The sequence below is a fragment of the Vigna unguiculata genome, chromosome 11 (genome assembly GCF_004118075.2).
Source record: "Vigna unguiculata cultivar IT97K-499-35 chromosome 11, ASM411807v1, whole genome shotgun sequence".
Taxonomy (NCBI): domain Eukaryota; kingdom Viridiplantae; phylum Streptophyta; class Magnoliopsida; order Fabales; family Fabaceae; genus Vigna; species Vigna unguiculata.
The window spans coordinates 36,599,037-36,619,637 of NC_040289.1; the positions used below are offsets into that span (position 1 = coordinate 36,599,037).

At 28.7% G+C, this 20,601-nt stretch overlaps 1 protein-coding gene across 2 annotated transcripts; it reads left to right on the top strand.

Annotated features, from left to right (window-relative positions):
* The first annotated feature begins 9,828 nt into the window (after positions 1–9,828).
* LOC114169751 (pumilio homolog 2-like) lies at positions 9,829–16,709 on the top strand. Of its 2 annotated transcripts, XM_028055037.1 has the most exons (10): positions 9,829–9,957; positions 10,268–11,098; positions 12,347–13,869; positions 13,949–14,090; positions 14,312–14,419; positions 14,528–14,740; positions 14,820–14,930; positions 15,461–15,655; positions 15,952–16,126; positions 16,209–16,709. In XM_028055037.1, exons 2-10 carry the CDS (start codon positions 10,454–10,456, stop codon positions 16,244–16,246), a joined length of 3,150 nt encoding a protein of 1,049 aa, XP_027910838.1. In that variant the 5' UTR covers positions 9,829–9,957; positions 10,268–10,453; the 3' UTR covers positions 16,247–16,709. The 2 variants fall into 2 exon arrangements, with proteins under 2 accessions (XP_027910838.1, XP_027910837.1); XM_028055036.1 differs by having other exon boundaries at positions 9,854–11,098.
* Positions 16,710–20,601: the final 3,892 nt, after the last annotated feature.

The following is a 20,601-nucleotide window of genomic DNA, read 5'->3' on the forward strand; positions in this document are numbered from 1 at the left end:
ATCGCTCCTTCTTCTTTTTCTTACCTCTTTAGCTTCACTTTTTCTTTTTTTTTCATTTTCATTTTTCTTCTCCCTTTTTTTAAACCACCCTTCCTTGCTTTCTCTTTTATCTTCTTCAAAATATGACTTACCAGAACGATTTAAAATTAGTAATTTTGGGAATTTAGAATTTTACTCACACGTGATGAATACACCGGGTTGACCATGTCTGGTTCTAGATCGTTTTTTCCTTCCGTATGGCACAAGGTGTGACGATTTTAATAATGTCGCGTCTGACGTAAAATAGTTAATTTAAAGTATGAGAAAAGTCAAATGTAGGCACAACGAAACTGTGGAATATGGATTCAACAAAACGCCATGTTCAGTGATTATTCGCCGTTTAAGGTCACTATGGTGTGCTTGGAGGAACAACACATTGCAATCAACCATGGTCGATGAGTTAGTTACTCGTTATTACTTTTCAACACTTTCGCGGAAGATTAATTTACAATTAATATATAAGTGATCAAATCTTAATTTATTAAGCAGTTTTTTGTGAAAATAAATTTGACTTAAATTCGCTATCATCGTATGGGATTAGAGTTCAATAAATTATCAGAATTTATATTAATGGATATTTAAGTCTGTGATACTATTCATTCTTGGATTTTTCTCAACCTTTACTGGTGTCGTTAACGTAAAACAATGTATCGGAAATCTCAAAGGCTAATTTAAAATACATAATATAATAACATCTATTAATACGGGTAGAATATAGAAAATTATTTTTTCACTATAGCAAGGGAGAAATTTGATAAAGTTTTTATAAATAAAATTAAATAGATTACTTTTTTATTTTTTAATCAAAATGAAGTGATAAAATAGTATTTTTCTTTTTTATTTAAATAATTAGTTTGTCAAAGTTTGTTAAAAAAATATTTGTCAAATTATCATTTCTCGTAGAACATATAATGGGTCTTTGTATTTGTTCAAACTATGATGAGTTTTTTTCATTCAAAGAGTTTTACTTCATTTTTCATGAGGAGGTAACTTAGTTGAGATAGTCATTAGGTGTATGGTTTTAGCTGTCATCAACTATTGGCTCTTATATGATTGATTATTTTCTTTCTATCGATGAAATTTATTAGGAAAAAAATTATATATAAGTGACATGAGTTTTATTTTACTTTTAATCCAAAAGGTTGAAACATTGAGTTTATGAGTTTATTTTCTTATATATTTTTTAATTTTGTCATTTATATTAATGTGGAATTTAAAATGACTTTTAGTATTTTCAACAAATTATTCTAGTAACAGTTGTGATTTTTTTTTAATTATACCTAAAAATTAATTTTTATATATCTAAATTTGTATTAAATAGTTATGTTTTATTGTACAAATATTGTATACTTAAGTTACAACAAGGAGTTAGTCTTTATAACCGTCAACAAATTTAAAAAGCCTATTAGTAATTTAGTTTTTAATTTTTATTTTTTCAACATCCAAAACTAACAAGAATAAGGTGGTTTTATTTACCAAAGTTATATGCTAATTGAATTAAGGTGGATACTAATAGTATCTGGTGGTATTTTATAAGATCATTTAGGCCTTTGACCACGTTTGGAAAAAATATTTTCAAAAATTTTGGTCAGAAAGTAATTTTACTTTATTTTGTAAAAATTTATTGGATCAACATGTGATTCTTTAGTCTTTGAGGATATGTGGGTTGATATTTGCATTTTCATATTTTTATAAGTATGTGCAGTTAAAAACTTCTCATTTCATGAGGAAATAATGTTAAATTCACTAAATGATTTAATATTTTATCTCAATGTATTTATTTTTTATATTTTTTTAAAAAATATGTATGATTTATTTATATTTTGTGAAGTATAATTTTTTATTATAAATTTAGTGTGGTTTCAAATTTTTTGTATTTTTATTTCGTTTTGTTTTAATAAATTTTCATATACGATAAATAATATACAAGTTTTAAAGTATCAATATTATTAAGATATCAAAATTCATAATAATATTTAATATGAGTTTATTTGAAAAAGTTACAATAAATAAATATTTTGAATTTATAATAAAAGATTTAAGCTGTGATATATATTTTTAATTATTAATATTTTTAGAAAACATATGCTGAAATTTAATTTAAAGATTATTATAAATTGTAAGTATGAATGATTTATAAGGTTTTACATAAAATAGAATTAGAATGAAGACGATTTTATACGACTAACTTTGAAATAATACGTAGAATTAAGCACTCGGAAGAAAGAGAAAATATTATATTGCTTGACTTATAGATTGACAAAATCAACTAATATATTTTAATTTAAAATAAACTTATTTATAAAAATAGTTTTTTATTTATTTATTTTCGTGCTTTATTTACTTTAGTCACTAATCTCTAAAAAAAGTGTAAATGCGTCATTTACGAAATAATTCAAAATTATCCTTTTTCGAATTTTAAATTAACTTAGTTAATTTTCTTCTTTTTCATTTTTTTTTCGATTGTACTCTTCCAACCATCCATAATACTCAGCTATTTTTTTTTTTGTGTAAAACTACTAAGAATGGTGGTTAAATTCTGTTTTTGGAAAAGTTTATACTTAGTTTTTCGCTTCCTTTTTTTTTATCGTCAAAACATGTTTCAAAATAAAAAGTTTTAGGTAAAAGGAGAAAAAGAAAGATTATAGATTTGTATTGGTCACTAGGTAAAAGGAGAAAAAGAAAGATTATAGATTTGTTTTGGTTACTAAAATCAAGTCCGGTTCCAAAAAAAAATTAATTCACCGATCACATTAATATATTTATCAAAATAAAGATCGAGACGAATTAATCCATATTAAAAATTGAAACAAAATATGTTAGTCTTAATCGAAGATCAATATAAATCAAGACAGATCAAAAATTAAGATCGAATGATTTAAACTAAAGATCGAGACAATATGTCTTAGGTTAAAAATTAAGAAAAGTTGGTCTATATCAAAAATTAATACGAGTTGATATGGATAAAAAATTAAAATGAATCGATCTAAATCGAAAGTTGAAAAAATGATGAAAGTCGAAAAAAAACGACCAAACTAAATTAAAAATTAAGACAAGCCAATCAAGAAAAGAATGTTCAATTATAACATAAAAGAACAAGTATTTATATATCGGATATAAGATATAATTATTGACTTCTTCTGTTAATTGTGGAAAGAAAAACGAAAATATCTATGTACTAACCTTGAGTACTGAAAATTTTGGTTCTTCTGTGATCTTTTTAATGAGAATCTTTTGGGTTCTGTAAACTATTTTAACATCTGTATACGTAAAAAGTAATAGTTAAAGTTGAAAATTCCGATGTTTATCCAGCAAGATAATGCAAAAACCCATAGTAATCATGATGTTGTTTACTTTCTTCAAGCATATTGAAAATACAAGTTTAGCATTCATTAACAAATTTTATAAATGTGAATGCCTTATATTTTATACTTTTTTTAGCGCTATAGCATCACTGCAGTGCAAGGAATTGCCTAAAACTATTGATGAGCTTACAAACATTGTAGAGAAATAATCTGTAGACTTTTCTTCAGTCATATTTCATTGTATGAAGACATCAAATTAACTTTCAAATATTAGCATCAACAAATTAGTAACTCTAACATTACATAAAAGGTTAATTTTTTAAAAAAATACATTTGTAAAATTATTCTAAAATAAAATAGTTATTAATAAAGTTGGTTTAGTTATCGGAGACGACATTGATTATTATTTTTTAAAATAAATAAAATTGTATTATTATTGAATTAATATTTATTTAACCGGCTCTAGTAGAATCTATATAATATTGAATACTAATAGAGTTGATTTAGTTAACTCCACGAGAAAACTAAATATTTTAATAAGTAAAAAAATAAATTAGTTATTTAGTCTCAGTTAAATTGAAATATTTTAAGTAGACCTTTTTTTATTTTATCTCGATTAATAGTGGCACGTCACGTGTTATTGTTAGAGTTTAGTGGTATATTTGATTCACATTTTATATTTATTTTTTAATTCAATTTGATTTTTCTTTTTCAAATGGAACAATGTTATTTATCTTCAATTTAAAAAATTATATATTTTTATAAACGTTGTAATGATATTTTTATTTATTTACATTTTTGTTAAATATTTATGAAATTATTTTTAAATCAGCTCTAACATATTATTAAATACAATGAAACCTTGTGTGAGTATATAAAAAAAGTTAATATTAAATATTTCAAAACAAAAATTATAAAATGTAAAAGTCTTTTTAGAGATGTGAAAAGATTAATTAATGATAATTTTTTTAATACGTCAAAGAATTTATCTTTTTTCTTCATATAAGAAATTCAAAGTATAAAATGATTTTCATATAAGGAAATAATGAGTTTTTTCATAATTGTTTTTTTTTCCTATGTATATGGTGTAATTTTATCAAGGCTTTTGTGTACATTTTTACCCTTATAACTTTTTTACATTCAAAATTTTTTACACTTGAAAAACATAAAATAATTTAAATATTTAGGTGTAGTGATTTGAGGTATAAATTCAAAAAAACTATTCGAATATGTATATGCAAGTTTTAAGTAAGCTTATTTACTAATTAGATGTCGAATTGGAAAGGACAAATAAACGACTAAATGATAACAATTACTACCACTGTCATGTGCCACGATTGTAAACTATGACGTGACACGACGATAACCTAACACATAACAGTTTATGTATTTTTAGAAAAAATATTGAAAATTTCACAGGTTAACACGTGTTATGTACAAACACGGTGTTAACTACAACTTAACGGAGATTACCAAATTAAACATTTCTAAATAATTGGATAACTAAATTGAACCAACAAATAATAAGAAATAAAATTGAACTAAGCAAATAAATTAGGGACTAAATCAATAATTATATCCAAATGATATGCATAGACTCATTGTCCACGAGAGTCCTTTCGTGTCATCAATCCTCGTGACCTTGCACCTGATACTCTATATGAACAATTTCCTAATAACCCATTTTGTTAGTCTGGTCGATACACAATATCATTAAAAAAATTATTTTCTATCCTTAAAAATTTACATAGAAATAATTTTCGAGAGTTGTTAATGACATGATGATGAAGGATTGACCCCAAATATAATCCTTCTTCACATGATAGTCAATCTATGTTTCTTGAAAGTTCATTGATCAATTATTTGAAGTAAAGAATGCTTTTCTAATGATTTTTTCAATATCCACGTTTAACTAACTTTTTTTTATGATTTTAATGTATGTTATCTCTAAGTAGATATCTTCTCTTTAAACATATAATCATATAATCATTTAATCATTTTTTAATCTCCTAAATAAATCCCATGTTATCTTTTTTTCTTTTCAATAAAGTAAAATACAGAATATTTATTTCGTCATACATTTTAATTTATTATATCTCCACACTTTGATATTGACATGTTCCTGAAATAATTGAATTCTACATTTTTTTATTTATATAGAATTGGTTTTCTTATATCTTTTGCTTACAAGATTTTGATTTACCCGCCTTATTTTTTATGCAATTTATTAGTAATAACAAGTTTATAATAAATAGTGTATTGCAAACATACTGGCGTTATAAATTCTTGATAATTAGAAACAAATTAATTGGGCCAATCTAATGTTCGGTCCAAATCAATTAAAAAATTGAACTGGAGAAAAGTCATTGAGAGAATGATGAAGTAATCCGAAATGATAAAATTAATAAATAACTAGTTAAAACTCATACCTAAGTATTATGATAAAAAAATAGTTTTATTTTGAATGTTAAGAACCTATTATTAAGACGGTATTTAATTTATTATTTATAATGTTATAAAGTTATGATATAATATTCTTAATATTATTTAACTATTATAATTATATTAAACTTTAAATGTAATTATATTATAATATTATCTTTTTAATATTGTTTAGATGAAGAGTAAAAAATAAATAAAAAATAAAAATCAAACAAAATAAAATTGTGCTACATTCCCTTGTTGTTTTCCACCAAATGGTAAATCATCATTTATGGGAATGTTATATTTGATAAATCTTTTTTTCCCTTTTCACATAAGAGTCCTTTGCTACAAGATTATTGAGTATGTATTTAATGTGGTTGGACCAAGTATAGTTGTCAAAATAGAGAAAAAGTTAAATAGTTGAAAAATCAAATGAGAGTTAAGGAAGATTAATATAATGTCTATTATATATTATTTTACATAAAGAAAATCATATATTTCCTAATTTAATTAGTTTTTGTTTGGAGTATTCATAATACATTCATTCCATATTGGTGGTTTAAAAAAAAAAAAAGAGGCCTTGTTTTACTCTTCACTATCAAAGCAACCAAAATAGTCTTTAATGGTAGGTTTGACTCAATCACTCTACAAGTCTTATATAGTCAAGTTGTTGATCATATTTGGTATCCAATTTCATGACTTTTAATAACAATTTAAGAATTAATTAATCTCCACACATATTCTTAGTATAAAATAAATAATTTTATCTATTTGATAGCAAATCATATATTCTTGCTAATTATATTTCCAATTAACTATTGCAATAAATAATTTATATGACAATTAAAATAAATTTTTTATATTAGTTTTTAAACCAACATAAATACAAGTAATGTAAAAAGTTTAATTTTTTATGTCAGGTGAAAAACCATCATAAAAATTCCATTTTTCATATTAATTTCAAAAACACATAAAAAAAACCTTATATTTTTCGTTGTCTTTCTATGGCAGTTTTGGTAATAACTATCCTAGATATAATAATGGTAATTTTAATCCTCTACATTACTTTTTATGTTAGTTATGATATTCTTCGCGATAACAATAACAGTGATAAATATGACATTTGTAATTTTAATAAGATATATTACTTTTTATGTTAGTTAAAGCGAGAAAGATTGCTTAACACTATTTAACAATTTGTATAAAAGTAAAATAGTGTTAACAAAAGTTAGCTTTTATATTAAAAAAAAGTAAATAATTATAAAGAATAGTGTCAAATAATAATAAAAAAATGGTGTCAAAATATTAATGTCCTAGTTAAAACTATATACAGTTATAGAAAGTGTATACGTCTAAAATAAATAATTTAATTTTTGTATACTAAAATAATCGACATCATATATATAACTTGAACAATTCTTATATAAATATTTTCAAATTAAATCTTAATAATATAGTATATAAATAATTATACTTTAGTAAAAGTTAATCATGTTCCGTTGAACACAAAATCTACACAATATTGTTAATCACAATATAATCATTTACAATAATTATTTAAAAGAAAAATAGTATGTTCATTGTCTCCAAACCTCGTACATCTGGATATAATTGTATCCATGACCATCACATAATCCTCTAGGTGATATGATTATTATGACTATAAAATTCACATATTTTTTTATTAATTTATTTCTGTTATAAATTTGAACTTATAATCTTGAATCTATAAATTAATCTCCGTATTCTAAATTCACAGGAATTAAACGAAGTTAAATATATTACATAAGAAATAAAAAGATAATTTTTTAAATGTAAAGACTATAAGTTCACTATCAAATAAATAATTAAATCTAATGTTCTGTAGTAATACTTTGAAATCATTTATGCCATTATTTCATTTAGGTTATTTAATGAAAAAAATATGTTGAAAAATGATACATCCATTCTTAATTTATGTTTGAAAAAAAAATTACCTTAAGTTTTGAGTCATTACAAATTGATTGGTGTAATTATTGTCTTGCTTTATTATTTTATTGCTTTCTCATCACATATTATTTTATTATTTTATAAATTAATAATTTAATGATTTTATATTTAAAAAAATAATATAATTAATTATGAAATTTAAAATAATATTTATTTTCACCAGTTGTCTTGATTATTTGTGACAGGTTTAGTAATTTACTAGCTATATTTCATTTTAAAAAATGTGAAAAAAAATATAGTTTGAGTAATTTCCGCTAAAACATTATTTTTCATTTAGTTATATTTGGAATTTACAAGTGAGAACACTTGCCTGTTATTTCTATTTAATTTAGATACATTGCATGGTATAAATTAATAGTTTATACATGTATAAACCAGAAGAGAATGTTAACGTCACATCACATGAATTAGATAATAATGAATATGAAGGTGTAAATCTCTACGAGATATTTTTGTAGAAAAGAAATTATACTCGTAAATTTTCAAACTCTACATCTTTTGCATAGAAATAAATAAATAAATAAACATACAATTTTTTTTTTAATTTTGGATATTCTTATTTTGATAATAAAAAATAATTTTACTGCTTAGACATAGTATATTACCTATCATTAAATTATAATGTTTTATTTAATGCATTAATTAATACTATTTTTCAACCTAAATTTGTTTATTACGGCTGATATCTATAATAGTTTTTTAAATAAGTTTTTTAAATAAATAATCAAGACAATAACTCTATTAAAATTTATCTAAGATTTTAAAGAAACCTCGATTACCTTTCGTGATAAATAACTCTAACTACACGAACAATAAATAATCGTAACATTCTCAACTGAAAAAAAACCCTTTATAATCTTAAATAAATTAGCATAATGCATATTTAAATCACTAAATTGTTCCATACATCATAGTTCCATACAAGTAATCATAGAAATTAATTTGTGTCAATGTGGCTTTAACATATTTAATTAACATGGCCTCTTAAAAGAAAATTTAAAATATAGTTATTAATTATCTATTATACATATGTATCTCATATAAAATATTAAATTTTATCACACTCAATATACATACATACATACACACACACACACACACACACACACACATATATATATATATATATATATATATATATATATATATATATATATATATATATCCATTAAAAATAACAATCTTTTAAAATCTGACATATTTAGTAAAAAAATTTCTTAAATTTTAGTTTTTTTTTCTTCAATATAACCAATACGATATTGATTTTTCTTAACTATAAATGGAGATGTATTATTGGGAAAATAATTTACAAAACTTATTTTTTTTTTGAAATAAAAAAAAAAGTGTAAAAAGATCGTGGTTTTAGAAAGGAGATGATATCTAAGATTTTTTTTTCTTTGGTTTCTTAAAATCACAAAAAGAGAGTTTGAATATGTTAAACTGAATTCTCTATTTTTATGTATCTTAGGACACATTTTTTTGAAAGATTCCTTATTTAGTTCTAGAAAACATTCTTTAAACTACTTTGCCGAATAATCTGTGTAATGTAATGACAGAAAGAAAAAAAACTAAAAATCACAGATATCACAAGTAAACTACTTTTAAGGAAATCTGTTACAATGTACCCTAAATTTGAGGATACAGTATTTGTACATGATAATAAAAAGTAAAATGAGAATATAACACGAGACTCTAACAAACTAAGAATAAGTGGAAGAAGTAGTACTATGTATGTGTGTGTTGTGTAGTGGAGAGAAGAAACACATGTAAAAATAAAAATGATGATTCTTTCTTAGTCATAATAACAGACATAGAATAGAAGAAGAGTTAAACTGAACTGAAGAGAGAGATAGGTGAGTGGTGCGAAATTTACTGTAGTTTGGGCTATATTTTACTGATGTAGCGAATCTAATACACTAACGTGTCAGTCATTGACAGCTTCTGGTTTGGGAAGTGCAGCAAAAAAGGAAAATAAACGCCATTTCTCTTTCTTTGTATTGACATCAGTCGGTTATCACTTGGTCAATTACCCCTAATGTTTAGGAAATACATAAAATATATTTTGGATATTTCTCAGATTCACAAATAAAAACATAGGCTAAAAAAGAAAATAGAAACCAAATATGTTGAGCTTGGTTTGCTTCCTACCTTCATCTGTATTTAATCAGCCTCTAAATGGAACAAAACCCTAAGGGTTCTTGTAAGAACCAATCGCCGCCGGATTGATCTCTGTCACTGTTTTCTGTTTTTCATCTCACTGCACCATTTCCTCACTCCCTTCTCCCCCCTGTTCTTTCCCACCTTCATTTTATTCTTCTGTATATATTATCTCTCACAAAACATGTTTTCCTAGGAATTTCCTGTCTATAATTATGGGAACTAGTTCTAGGAAACATACAGTGAATTTTGCACTCTTTTTTTGTGTTTGATTATTGGGTGATTTTGTTTCAGCTTCAGAAGTCGCTTCGATGAGGAAAGCTTGATTTTTTTTGTTTTTCATTTTCTTCCAGTAACTGCCAGTTATATTCCTGCGAAGTTGTTAACATGGGGCGTGGAGGTTTACGTTTTGTGGTGGAAAAGGTTGAGCTTTTGGGTTTGTCGGGTTAGGGTTTAATTTCTGCTGCTAGGTAGTGATATGGTTTAGCTGTATGAGGGTGGTGATTGGAGAGTGGTGATCAAATTGGGATTTTGAAAAAATGCTGTCTGAATTTGAAAGAAGACCGATGATTGGGAGTAACGAGGGTTCTTTTGGAGATGAACTGGAGAAGGAGATAGGGATGTTGCTTCGTGAGCAACGCAGACAAGAGGCTGATGATCGTGAGAGAGAGCTTAATATCTTTAGGAGTGGATCAGCGCCTCCAACTGTGGAGGGCTCTTTGAGTGCTGTTGGAGGGTTGTTTGGTGGCGGTGGTGGTGGCGGTGCTGCTGGTGCTAGTGGTGCGTTTTCTGAGTTTCAAGGGACTAAAGATGTGAATGGGATTGTTTCTGAGGAAGAGCTTAGGTCTGATCCAGCTTATCTTACGTACTATTACTCCAATGTGAATTTGAATCCTAGGCTGCCACCTCCTTTGATGTCAAAGGAGGATTGGAGGTTTCAGCAGAGACTTAAAGGTGGAGCTTCAGTTCTTGGTGGAATAGGAGATAGAAGGAAAGTGAACAGGACTGAAGAAAATGGTGGTAGGTCGATGTTTTCTACCCCTCCGGGTTTTAACATGAGGAAACAAGAGAGTGAAGTGGACAATGAAAAAACAAGAGGTACTGCCGAGTGGGGTGGTGACGGACTAATTGGTTTGCCTGGATTAGGGCTGAGCAAACAAAAGAGCTTTGCAGAAATTTTTCAGGTGGATTGCCTCTTCTGCCATTGTTTGACTCCACCCTGCATCTGTTTCTATTTTTCCTGGATTGTGTAATTTGGCATTTTGTATTTTCACTTTCATCTGTGACAATATGATTAATTTATGCTCATGTTGTGAGGTTGGGTCTGATCTTTGGTCGTTTGTTTTACATGTGGTTTTTATGTTCTGATGTGTGGTATTGTTCAAACATTTTGATTAATTCATGTTATTCTTGAGGGGAGTGAAGTATTTGATCAATGATGCTAAATGATGTCATGAATCTGTCTGAGGTTTGGATTCTAATTCGTTGTTTATCGTGCTTTTTGTGATGCGAAGGTGGCAGCTTTACACATAGTGAATTCATCAGAGTTTTTATTTTCTATTTTCATACACTTCTGTTAATCCTTAAGGATTGTCCTATAGTAGTTATCCTCTGTGTTTCATACTGGCTCTAAATTTTTATGCTGATTGTCTAGATCTAGTTGATTTGTTACATTTTCCATTAAATCTTTTAGGCACGTTTTCGAAACAAATTTGTGTTTAGTTTTTGTAATACTGCACACATAGAGCATATTTGTATTCTTACTGTAGTACTATTTGTAAATTATAGCATGTTTGTGGTTGAGGTACCTTCCAGTGTCCGGTAAATTTATCACTGGATAACATTATGGCATTAAAGTTTAAGTTATTCTTGGAAATATAATTTACATGTTTCTGTTATAACCAAATTATAACATAATCTATTAAACTGAAGTAATTTAGTTACAACAGTCTCTTCTTCGCCATGCACTTTATATACTCAAAATACATTGTGCCATTCATTTATGTTCAGAATTTTTAGATACTCTTCCTTGCTAATTTTCTCTCAATGTTCAGTCTTTTCTCTTACATTCTCTCAGTATTGGTTTATGCTTCTCCACCAGTTACATTATTTTACATAATCGCTATAAATTTTTAACAATTGGAGATTGAATTGGCTTTGCACCCAGTACTTTTGGTGGATGTTATATATCACAGTATTGAAGTGAGGTACATGTTGATTTTAATCTTGCAGTCTATGTTTTTTGCTTGATCTACATAAAGTACATTTAAATCATTATTTGTTTGCCTTTGCATTCTGAAAGTTTTTTTGTAGCAATTATTGACATTTCTGATGTGAATTTAGCATATTTTTGCTTTTATGTTTTTGTTGGATTTCTTTATTTTCATATCGTTTTTTCGTTTGCCGGTCATTTACAACCTATAATGGTGCAGGATGATTTGGGGGGTAATACCTCGGTCACGGGCCCTCCTTCTCGTCCAGCCAGTCGTAATGCATTTGATGACAATGATATCATTAGTTCTACAGAAGCGGAGTTCGCTCATGTACGCCGTGAGTCTACGACCACAGATGGACCAAGGCCAGGAACGAATGTTCAAGGATCATCTGCTTCCCAAAATACTGGTCTGCCAGCTTCATATTCTTATGCTGCTGCGGTGGGATCTTCCTTGTCGAGAAGCACTACTCCTGATCCACAGCATGTTGCTAGGGCTCCCAGTCCCTCCATTACACCTATTGGTGGCGGCAGAGCCATTGCTTCTGATAAGAGAGGTGTTTCCAGTCCAGATGGATATAATGGTGTTTCATCTGGAATCAACGGGTCATCAGATCTTATGGCAGCATTGTCAGCGATGAATTTGTCAGCAGAGGACATGTTAGATGGTGATAATCATTTGCCATCACAGGTTGAATCAGATGTTGATAATCACCGAAGATATCTTTTTGGTAGGCAAGGTGGTCAGGATCATGGAAAGCAACATGCTTATTTAAAGAAATCTGAATCAGCTCACTTGCAAAATTCAAGTAAGAGCAGGAGCGGTTCTGATCCTAACAATGCATCCTTGGACAGGCAGGTTGAGCTACAAAAGTCTAATGTTCCTTCCAATAACTCGTATTTCAAAGGATCGCCTACCTCCCATTTTAGTAGAGGAGGTAGTTTGCCTCCTCAGTACCAGCCTTTAGATGGTACAAATTCGTCATTTAGTAACTATGGTCTGAGTGGATATGCTGGAAATCCAGCATTGGCATCCTTGATGACTAACCAACTGGGCACTGGTAATCTGCCTCCATTGTTTGAAACGGTTGCTGCAGCATCAGCAATGGCAGCCCCTGGAATGGACTCAAGAATTCTTGGAAGTGGTTTGGCTTCTGGAGCCACTGCTCCATCTGATGTGCACAATCTTGGTAGGATGGGAAATCAAATTCCGGGCAGTGCTCTTCAGGCCCCTTTTGTTGATCCCATGTACCATCAGTACCTGAGAACATCTGAGTATGCAGCACAACTTGGTGCTCTTAGTGACCCCTCTGTAGACAGGACCTACTTAGGTAATTCATACATGAACTTACTTGAGCTTCAGAAAGCTTATCTTGGGTCTATTCTCTCACCTCAGAAATCTCAATACAATGTACCACTGGGTGGTAAATCAGGCAGCTCCACTCCTCATGGTTATTATGGAAATCCTGCATATGGTGTTGGGTTGTCTTATCCAGGAAGTCCAATGGCAAACTCTGTTGTGTCCACTTCTCCAGTAGGACCTGGAAGTCCTGTTAGGCACAATGAACTGAATCTTCGTTTTGCTTCTGGAATGAGGAATTTGGCTGGGGTAATGGGACCTTGGCATGTAGATACTGGTAGCATTGATGAAAGTTTTGCTTCTTCTCTGTTGGAGGAGTTTAAAAGCAATAAAACAAAGTGTTTTGAGCTTTCTGAAATTGCTGGTCACGTTGTTGAATTCAGGTATTTTTTTCCTATTGATCTTATTCTTATGCGTCCATTCCGAAAATAATAATTTTGATTGCTCTATTATCATTGACAGTGCTGATCAATATGGGAGTCGATTTATTCAACAAAAGCTTGAAACAGCTACTACAGATGAAAAAAACATGGTTTATCAGGAGATCATGCCACATGCCCTTGCTTTGATGACTGATGTCTTTGGTAATTATGTGGTTCAAAAGGTAATGATTAATCTTTTGAGTAATATTTTGTAATTGATAGAAAAGCTGTTTTTATGATCTTTCTGTCACCTAGGTGTAACGTTTTTCAGATTAGCTTCTGTGTATCTCTGATGTAAAAACTCATATATAGATACATGAATGGGCTGAGGGATAAATCAATCTCTTAAGCATTTTTCTCATATTTTTATTCTAAAAGCGTAATACTATATGGTATATTGCAGTTTTTTGAGCATGGTCTTGCAGCCCAGAGAAGAGAATTGGCCAACAAACTTCTTGGCCATGTTCTGACACTTAGCCTTCAAATGTATGGTTGTCGAGTTATCCAGAAGGTATGAACAATGAAAGGTCGCATTTAGTCGATGTGTATATGTTTGTGAATCTAATTTTATGAGTGTGTTATGATTTTTTTGTTTGTTCAACTATGTATCCCTCTTTAGGCCATCGAAGTTGTTGATCTGGATCAGAAGATAGAGATGGTGCAAGAGCTTGATGGTAATGTCATGCGCTGTGTACGTGATCAGAATGGTAATCATGTCATTCAGAAGTGTATTGAATGCGTCCCTGAAGATGCAATCCATTTTATTGTCTCAACATTTTTTGATCAAGTCGTGACCCTCTCAACCCATCCATATGGTTGCCGTGTGATACAGGTAAGGTCTCTTCTCTGGTTATCTCACTCTTATTTGTATCTAAGATCATTTGTCATATAAGATGCCTTTTATGCAACAGAGAGTACTGGAGCACTGCAAAGATCCTATAACACAGCAGAAAGTTATGGATGAAATTTTAGGGGCAGTTAGTATGTTAGCTCAGGATCAGTATGGCAACTACGTTGTTCAGGTTTATCATTTTTTCTTTTTAGACAGTTTGGCTTCTTTCTTGTTGCCATGATAGCTGAAGTGTATTTTTATGGCTCTCATGATTGTTTGGTTTACTTTAGCATGCTTTTACTCTTGGCTGCAACGCTGATAATTCACCTTTATTTTAGAGAAATAGTTATGGTCTTCGACTGTAGTCCCAAAAATTGTGGTGTGACGATGTTTTTTGAAACTATTCTTCTTTATATTGAATTTTCTTACTTCGAATCTTTGCCTACGTTGTTGTGATCAATAGGTTTTTTCAACCAGAAACTTCTTTTTTTCTTGTTTATGATTTTCAACACAGTTTTATGTGTACAATTGTTTTCACTTATAATTCTTTGTTTTTGAAACTGTGACTTTATGTTGTAGCTTCCTGCCCTGTTTATTTATGTTTCTGAAATGCCGTCAAGGTTGAGGCTTTTTGTCCATAATACTACTTCTCTAGTGTCACTGTTTAGTATATATGTGGGTTGATTTCTTGCTTATACTTTCTTCTCTCCCTGATAACAGCATGTTCTAGAACATGGGAAGCCTCATGAACGTTCTTCTATAATAAAAGAATTAGCCGGCAAGATTGTTCAAATGAGTCAACAGAAGTTTGCGTCAAATGTTGTGGAGAAATGTCTGACCTTTGGGGGCCCTTCTGAGCGCCAATTACTAGTAAATGAAATGCTTGGCTCCACAGATGAAAATGAGCCTCTTCAGGTTCGTTGAACTTTCTTTTTCAAATACACGCCTTTCCCATTCTTTATTTGATGCAAAATTACAGGGAATGCTGATATACAATGTTAGGCCGACTCTAGATTACTTTTAGGTTGAATACCATCATAATTTTATTTGATTTTTAATGACTTCCAATGCAATTGTATGAACTAAACATAGGATCAGGAGTGTTTATCAGTGTTATGAATGGTTTACTAAAATTGATAATGGTTTGTCGCATGTTGGATGAGACTCTTCTGAAGTTCTGCAAAATTGTATTCATATTCTTCTATGTACAGGCAATGATGAAAGATCAGTTTGCAAATTACGTTGTACAAAAGGTGCTGGAAACATGTGATGATCAGCAACGCGAACTGATTCTTTCACGGATTAAGGTTCATTTAAATGCATTGAAGAAGTACACGTATGGGAAGCACATCGTTGCACGTGTAGAGAAACTTGTTGCTGCTGGAGGTATACCATACTTTGATCTGAAATCATGGTCCCAAATGTTAGAATGTAGTTTCTGAAAGATTATGTGTATGATTTGTTGCAGAAAGGAGAATTGCAGCTCAGTCTCCCCAACCTGCTTAGGAGGCTTAGAAAAATAATATTGTACAGCTAACTGAGGCTAGTGTGAGCTGCTGCTGCTTCTTCTTCTTCTTCTTCTTCTTCCTTTTTCCAAATGAAGAGGTTATATTTCCTATCTATGAAGATGGGTTGTAGCCAGTTGGAAATAAAGTTGTCGGTTGTACTGCAGAACTGTACATTTTGTAGCTTTAAGTCTATACAAAGAATTTAAGCTGAGATGAGGCTCATCACCTGAGGCCCCTGCAGAGGAAATATGACTATACAAGCCTTTTTATGCTGTAAAGATTATAAGATGCTGAGCTAGTTTTTAATTTTACGACGTGACTGTACAAAATCATGGCATGTGGAACTCCTGTTCTTGTCTACACGAGGACAGCTTCTTTTCTTCTCTTCTAGTCATGTATGCTTTTATTCACTTTCTTTCCCCTTTTGAGAGTATAATTTTATTGCAACTTTACATTTTCCTTTTCTTCTGTTATATCGATAATAAGTCTTCACTGTTTATGTTTTTATTCAATCACGTCTGAAAATCATTATGGTTCTCCAAAAGTAGGACAAACACATAGAAAAGAATGATATAAAATGATTGTAGAGTTTCAACGTTTCTGGTGCAAATATATGCTCCATTTTAGAGGTCTTTTTAAGTGTAGCTTTATATTAGTTTGTGATGCTGGTTTGACTTTTTTGCTGTGTTGGCAAATGAGGTTTTGTTCTTAATTGAAAAATATTGAAAGCATTTAAAGCATGGCCTTTTTTTGTTTTAAAAATCTTTCTCCTTTGACTCTGAGGTCAGTGAGTTTTATAGTAGACTTGGTCCTATACACTGTGTGTTGTTATCTGAACACAGTGTAAGTAGGTTAAGGGTAGTTGACCTTTCATAAACTCAATGAAGTCTTGTTGATTTGTTAAAGAAAAGCTGAAAAAAAATGACTAACAGGTTAATAGGTTACTGTTTATGGTTTTCACTGAAGCTTTTTCTACTGTACACTTATGTTTTACCTGTTAGAAGTTTTATTCGGATGATAAACATATAGACTCATAGGAGTTATATGTGAATGATTCCTTTTAGAAAAGAGTTTTTCATTCTTTGAATCTTTTTTTTTTTTGAGAAACATCATATTCATGGTTTCACTCTTTAATCTATGACACACGTTCTCATCATTCACATTTTGTCGTTGACCATTTGGTATTTCATTGGTTTATTGTTTTCTTTTTGTGATTTCTCTGAAAACATTGCTTTCACTGATTACAAAAACTAGAAAGCATGTAATAGAGGCGTGTGAAGGTAATTTGCTTTCCTTGGAAATTTTTAAAATCATTTTTTGCTTACTATTTTTTGTGTATTTTGTTAATTGTTTGGTATAACTATTAACAAATTTTGTTTTGAAAACTTTACATAATGTTGAAACTTAAAAAATGATGTTCTCAATCTTCATTGGACATTTGTAACATATCGTTTGTGTTATATAAAAGTATCATCTGATTTTATGATATGAAGTAATTGTTGTGACTTTTAATATTTTTTTTTTACTTTACTATGTTTTTGTGAGGAAGGATTAGTAAGGAAAGTGAAACTCTTAATTAAAGTATTTTAAAAAGTTGAGAATGAAAGGAGTAAAAGAAATGTATTGTATCAAATCTTATAAGTCATACATTCATGGTTTTGCTACAAATTTTAATAAGATAAATAATTTATTCTGTGAGATGATTATGAAATATATTAAATGTCAATGAATCACACAAAATATCTTAATGGAATTCCAAAAAATGGATTAACTTACTAGAACCCCAAATTTATTTCATGGAACTTGTACGGGAATAAATCTTTAGTTATATAAGATATTATTTATACATGAAGATAATCCTATTGAAAAAAAGAAGAAGGAAAATGTGGTTTCTTACTTCCCTTAAAAGTCCTTGTTAGATGCTTTATGTGTGTCGATTAAATGTTTAAATTTGTAAAGAAAATATATTATACATCTATAAAGTTGCATAACAATAATTTTTTATGAGTATTTTTAGATGTTTAAATCTATTAAGAGTAATGTTGACATCTTAATCCAATTTATGAGTTAAATTTTCTTCGATATTCAACGTTTGAAAATAATTCAAGTATGAATTTAAATCTCATGTATAAAATATTATAGAAAGTTCAACACTTAATAAAGATAAATATTTATATATTTATTTATTAATATACATGATAATATTGGGACAAGAAATTGATTCCAAAATTGGAGAATCGGTCCAGCATTGCATGGGGAAGAAAGAATCAATTCTCCTTTAAGGAACCAATTTTGGAAGTTGGAAGTTTTAAGAGGGAATTGATTCTCGTAACATGAAATTGATTCTCCTTCATCTAAGTCCATTAAACATTGTTTTAATGTGCTTTGTAATGCGATTTTGGTGTGTGTTGTGTTGCATATGGTTGATACTTCTGGTGTTGTGAAGATGAAGTTGTTATTGGTTAGCTGATCTACGATGTTCAATGTTTGTGATGGTGTCATTGTAGTGAACTTATGTTGTTGCTAGTTTTTGTAGGTACTTCACAATGGTGCTCGCTTCACAATAGTGACATTGTTATTGCTCTCTTTGGTGGCTTGAGCTGGTGGTGTAGTTGGTCTCTTAGTGGGTGGTTGTGTCGTTGTGGACCTTGTTCTCGGTTGCTGGTGGTGATTGTGTGTTGGCATTGAGTTGGTGGTAGTTGTGTTTAATTAGTCCCAAGCTTTTCGTTGGTATTATGGTTAAGTGTTGTGGTGTTTTGACCGAATGGTTTGCTAAAGATACTTTCCATTTATTTCTACATCTTTAAGAGATAAGTAAAGTAAATTTCATTTTCGATTGATTATATAATTATATTTTGATTACGATCGTGAGTGTTAGATTTATATTTGTTAAGATCAACATAAGAATATTTCTTTAATTTTTTATTTTATTTAGGGTTCATGATTTTCAGAGTTAATTTTAGGTTAAATTATGTCTTTATTTTCGTAGCAAAATATCGATTTGGTCCTCTATTTATTTTTATCTCAATTTGATCACTATTTTGGAAATTTTGATGCAATCAAGTCCTTTTCGTTAGCGATGTAATAACAATGTTAAAGGGGTGTCACATGTCAATTCCTAAATTTTTTGATTTATTTTTTTAAAAATTAATAAATTTGTTACGTGTCAAGCTGACACCATGCACGTAGTAGTGACAATGTGATGTGGTACTGACAATGCCGTGTGTCACCATTATGCCAGGTGTCGTTCCTTCATTCTCAATTAGATTTTTGTATTTTTATATATATCTCACTTTAGTCTCAAGTTTTGTAAAAATTGAACAATTTTGTGTCTCTCCAACTTCAAACCATATTAATTTTTATATAAATGATACACAAATATTTTTATCAAAATTGATATTTCTAGTAGATATTTTTAACAAGATTAAGTTTGTTTAAATTTATATTCTATATTGAACTTTATTTAAAATTGTTTTAAATTTGTTAATAGAAAATAATACTAATAGAAAAAAAATAAAAAAATAATGTTAATATTTTATTACATCATACTTTAATATTGTTTCTTTATTTGAATTTATATTTCAAATAATTGTATATTTTTAAAATATTTAATAATTTCCACATAAATAATTGATTTGGTGTAAAAATAACAATGATATGATTTTAAAAATAATTTTAACCAATTTATATAACAATTGACAATAAATAAATTTAAAATTTGAAAACATTTTAAATAAAATTGAATGTAAAACACAAATTTAAATAAACTCAGTTTCATTAAAAATATATAATCAAAATACCGATTTGAATAAAAATATTTGTATATTTATATAAAAGTTAATGTTTGTTTCAATTTGTAGAGGGATGAAATTGCACATTTTTTTACAAAAAATGAGGGTTAAATTGAGACAAAAATGAAAATATAAAGACCAAATTAAAAAACGAGGAAATGATACGTGACACTCCTTTAATGATGTTATTGCACCACAAAAATAAACTTAATTGTATCAAATTTATCAAAATAAGGACAAATTGGGATGAAAAAAATAGAGGGACCAAATTAATATTTTGCTACGAAAATAGAAATCGATAACATAATTTAACCTAATATTTACTTAAAAAATATTTCTATTTAAGATATAAGTATGTAATTATAATTACTTATAAAAATGTTTATATTCAAATATAGAACAACATTTATTTAATTAAAACCGTATGTACACGGACTTTTTTTTTTTACAATATGTTGTTATGAAATTTAAATATAAATAGTTAGGGAAATCAAATTATAGCATTTGAATTTTATAAAAAGTGCAAATTAATTTAGTTAAATATTCCTAAAATAATAATAAT

Coding starts and splice junctions, on each gene's coding strand:
- LOC114169751 (XM_028055037.1), top strand. CDS start 10,454: ATGCTGTCTGAATTTGAAAGAAGACCGATGATTGGGAGTAACGAGGGT. Junction 11,099..12,346: donor GCTTTGCAGAAATTTTTCAG/GTGGATTGCCTC, acceptor ATAATGGTGCAG/GATGATTTGGGGGGTAATAC. Junction 16,127..16,208: donor GAAACTTGTTGCTGCTGGAG/GTATACCATACT, acceptor GATTTGTTGCAG/AAAGGAGAATTGCAGCTCAG.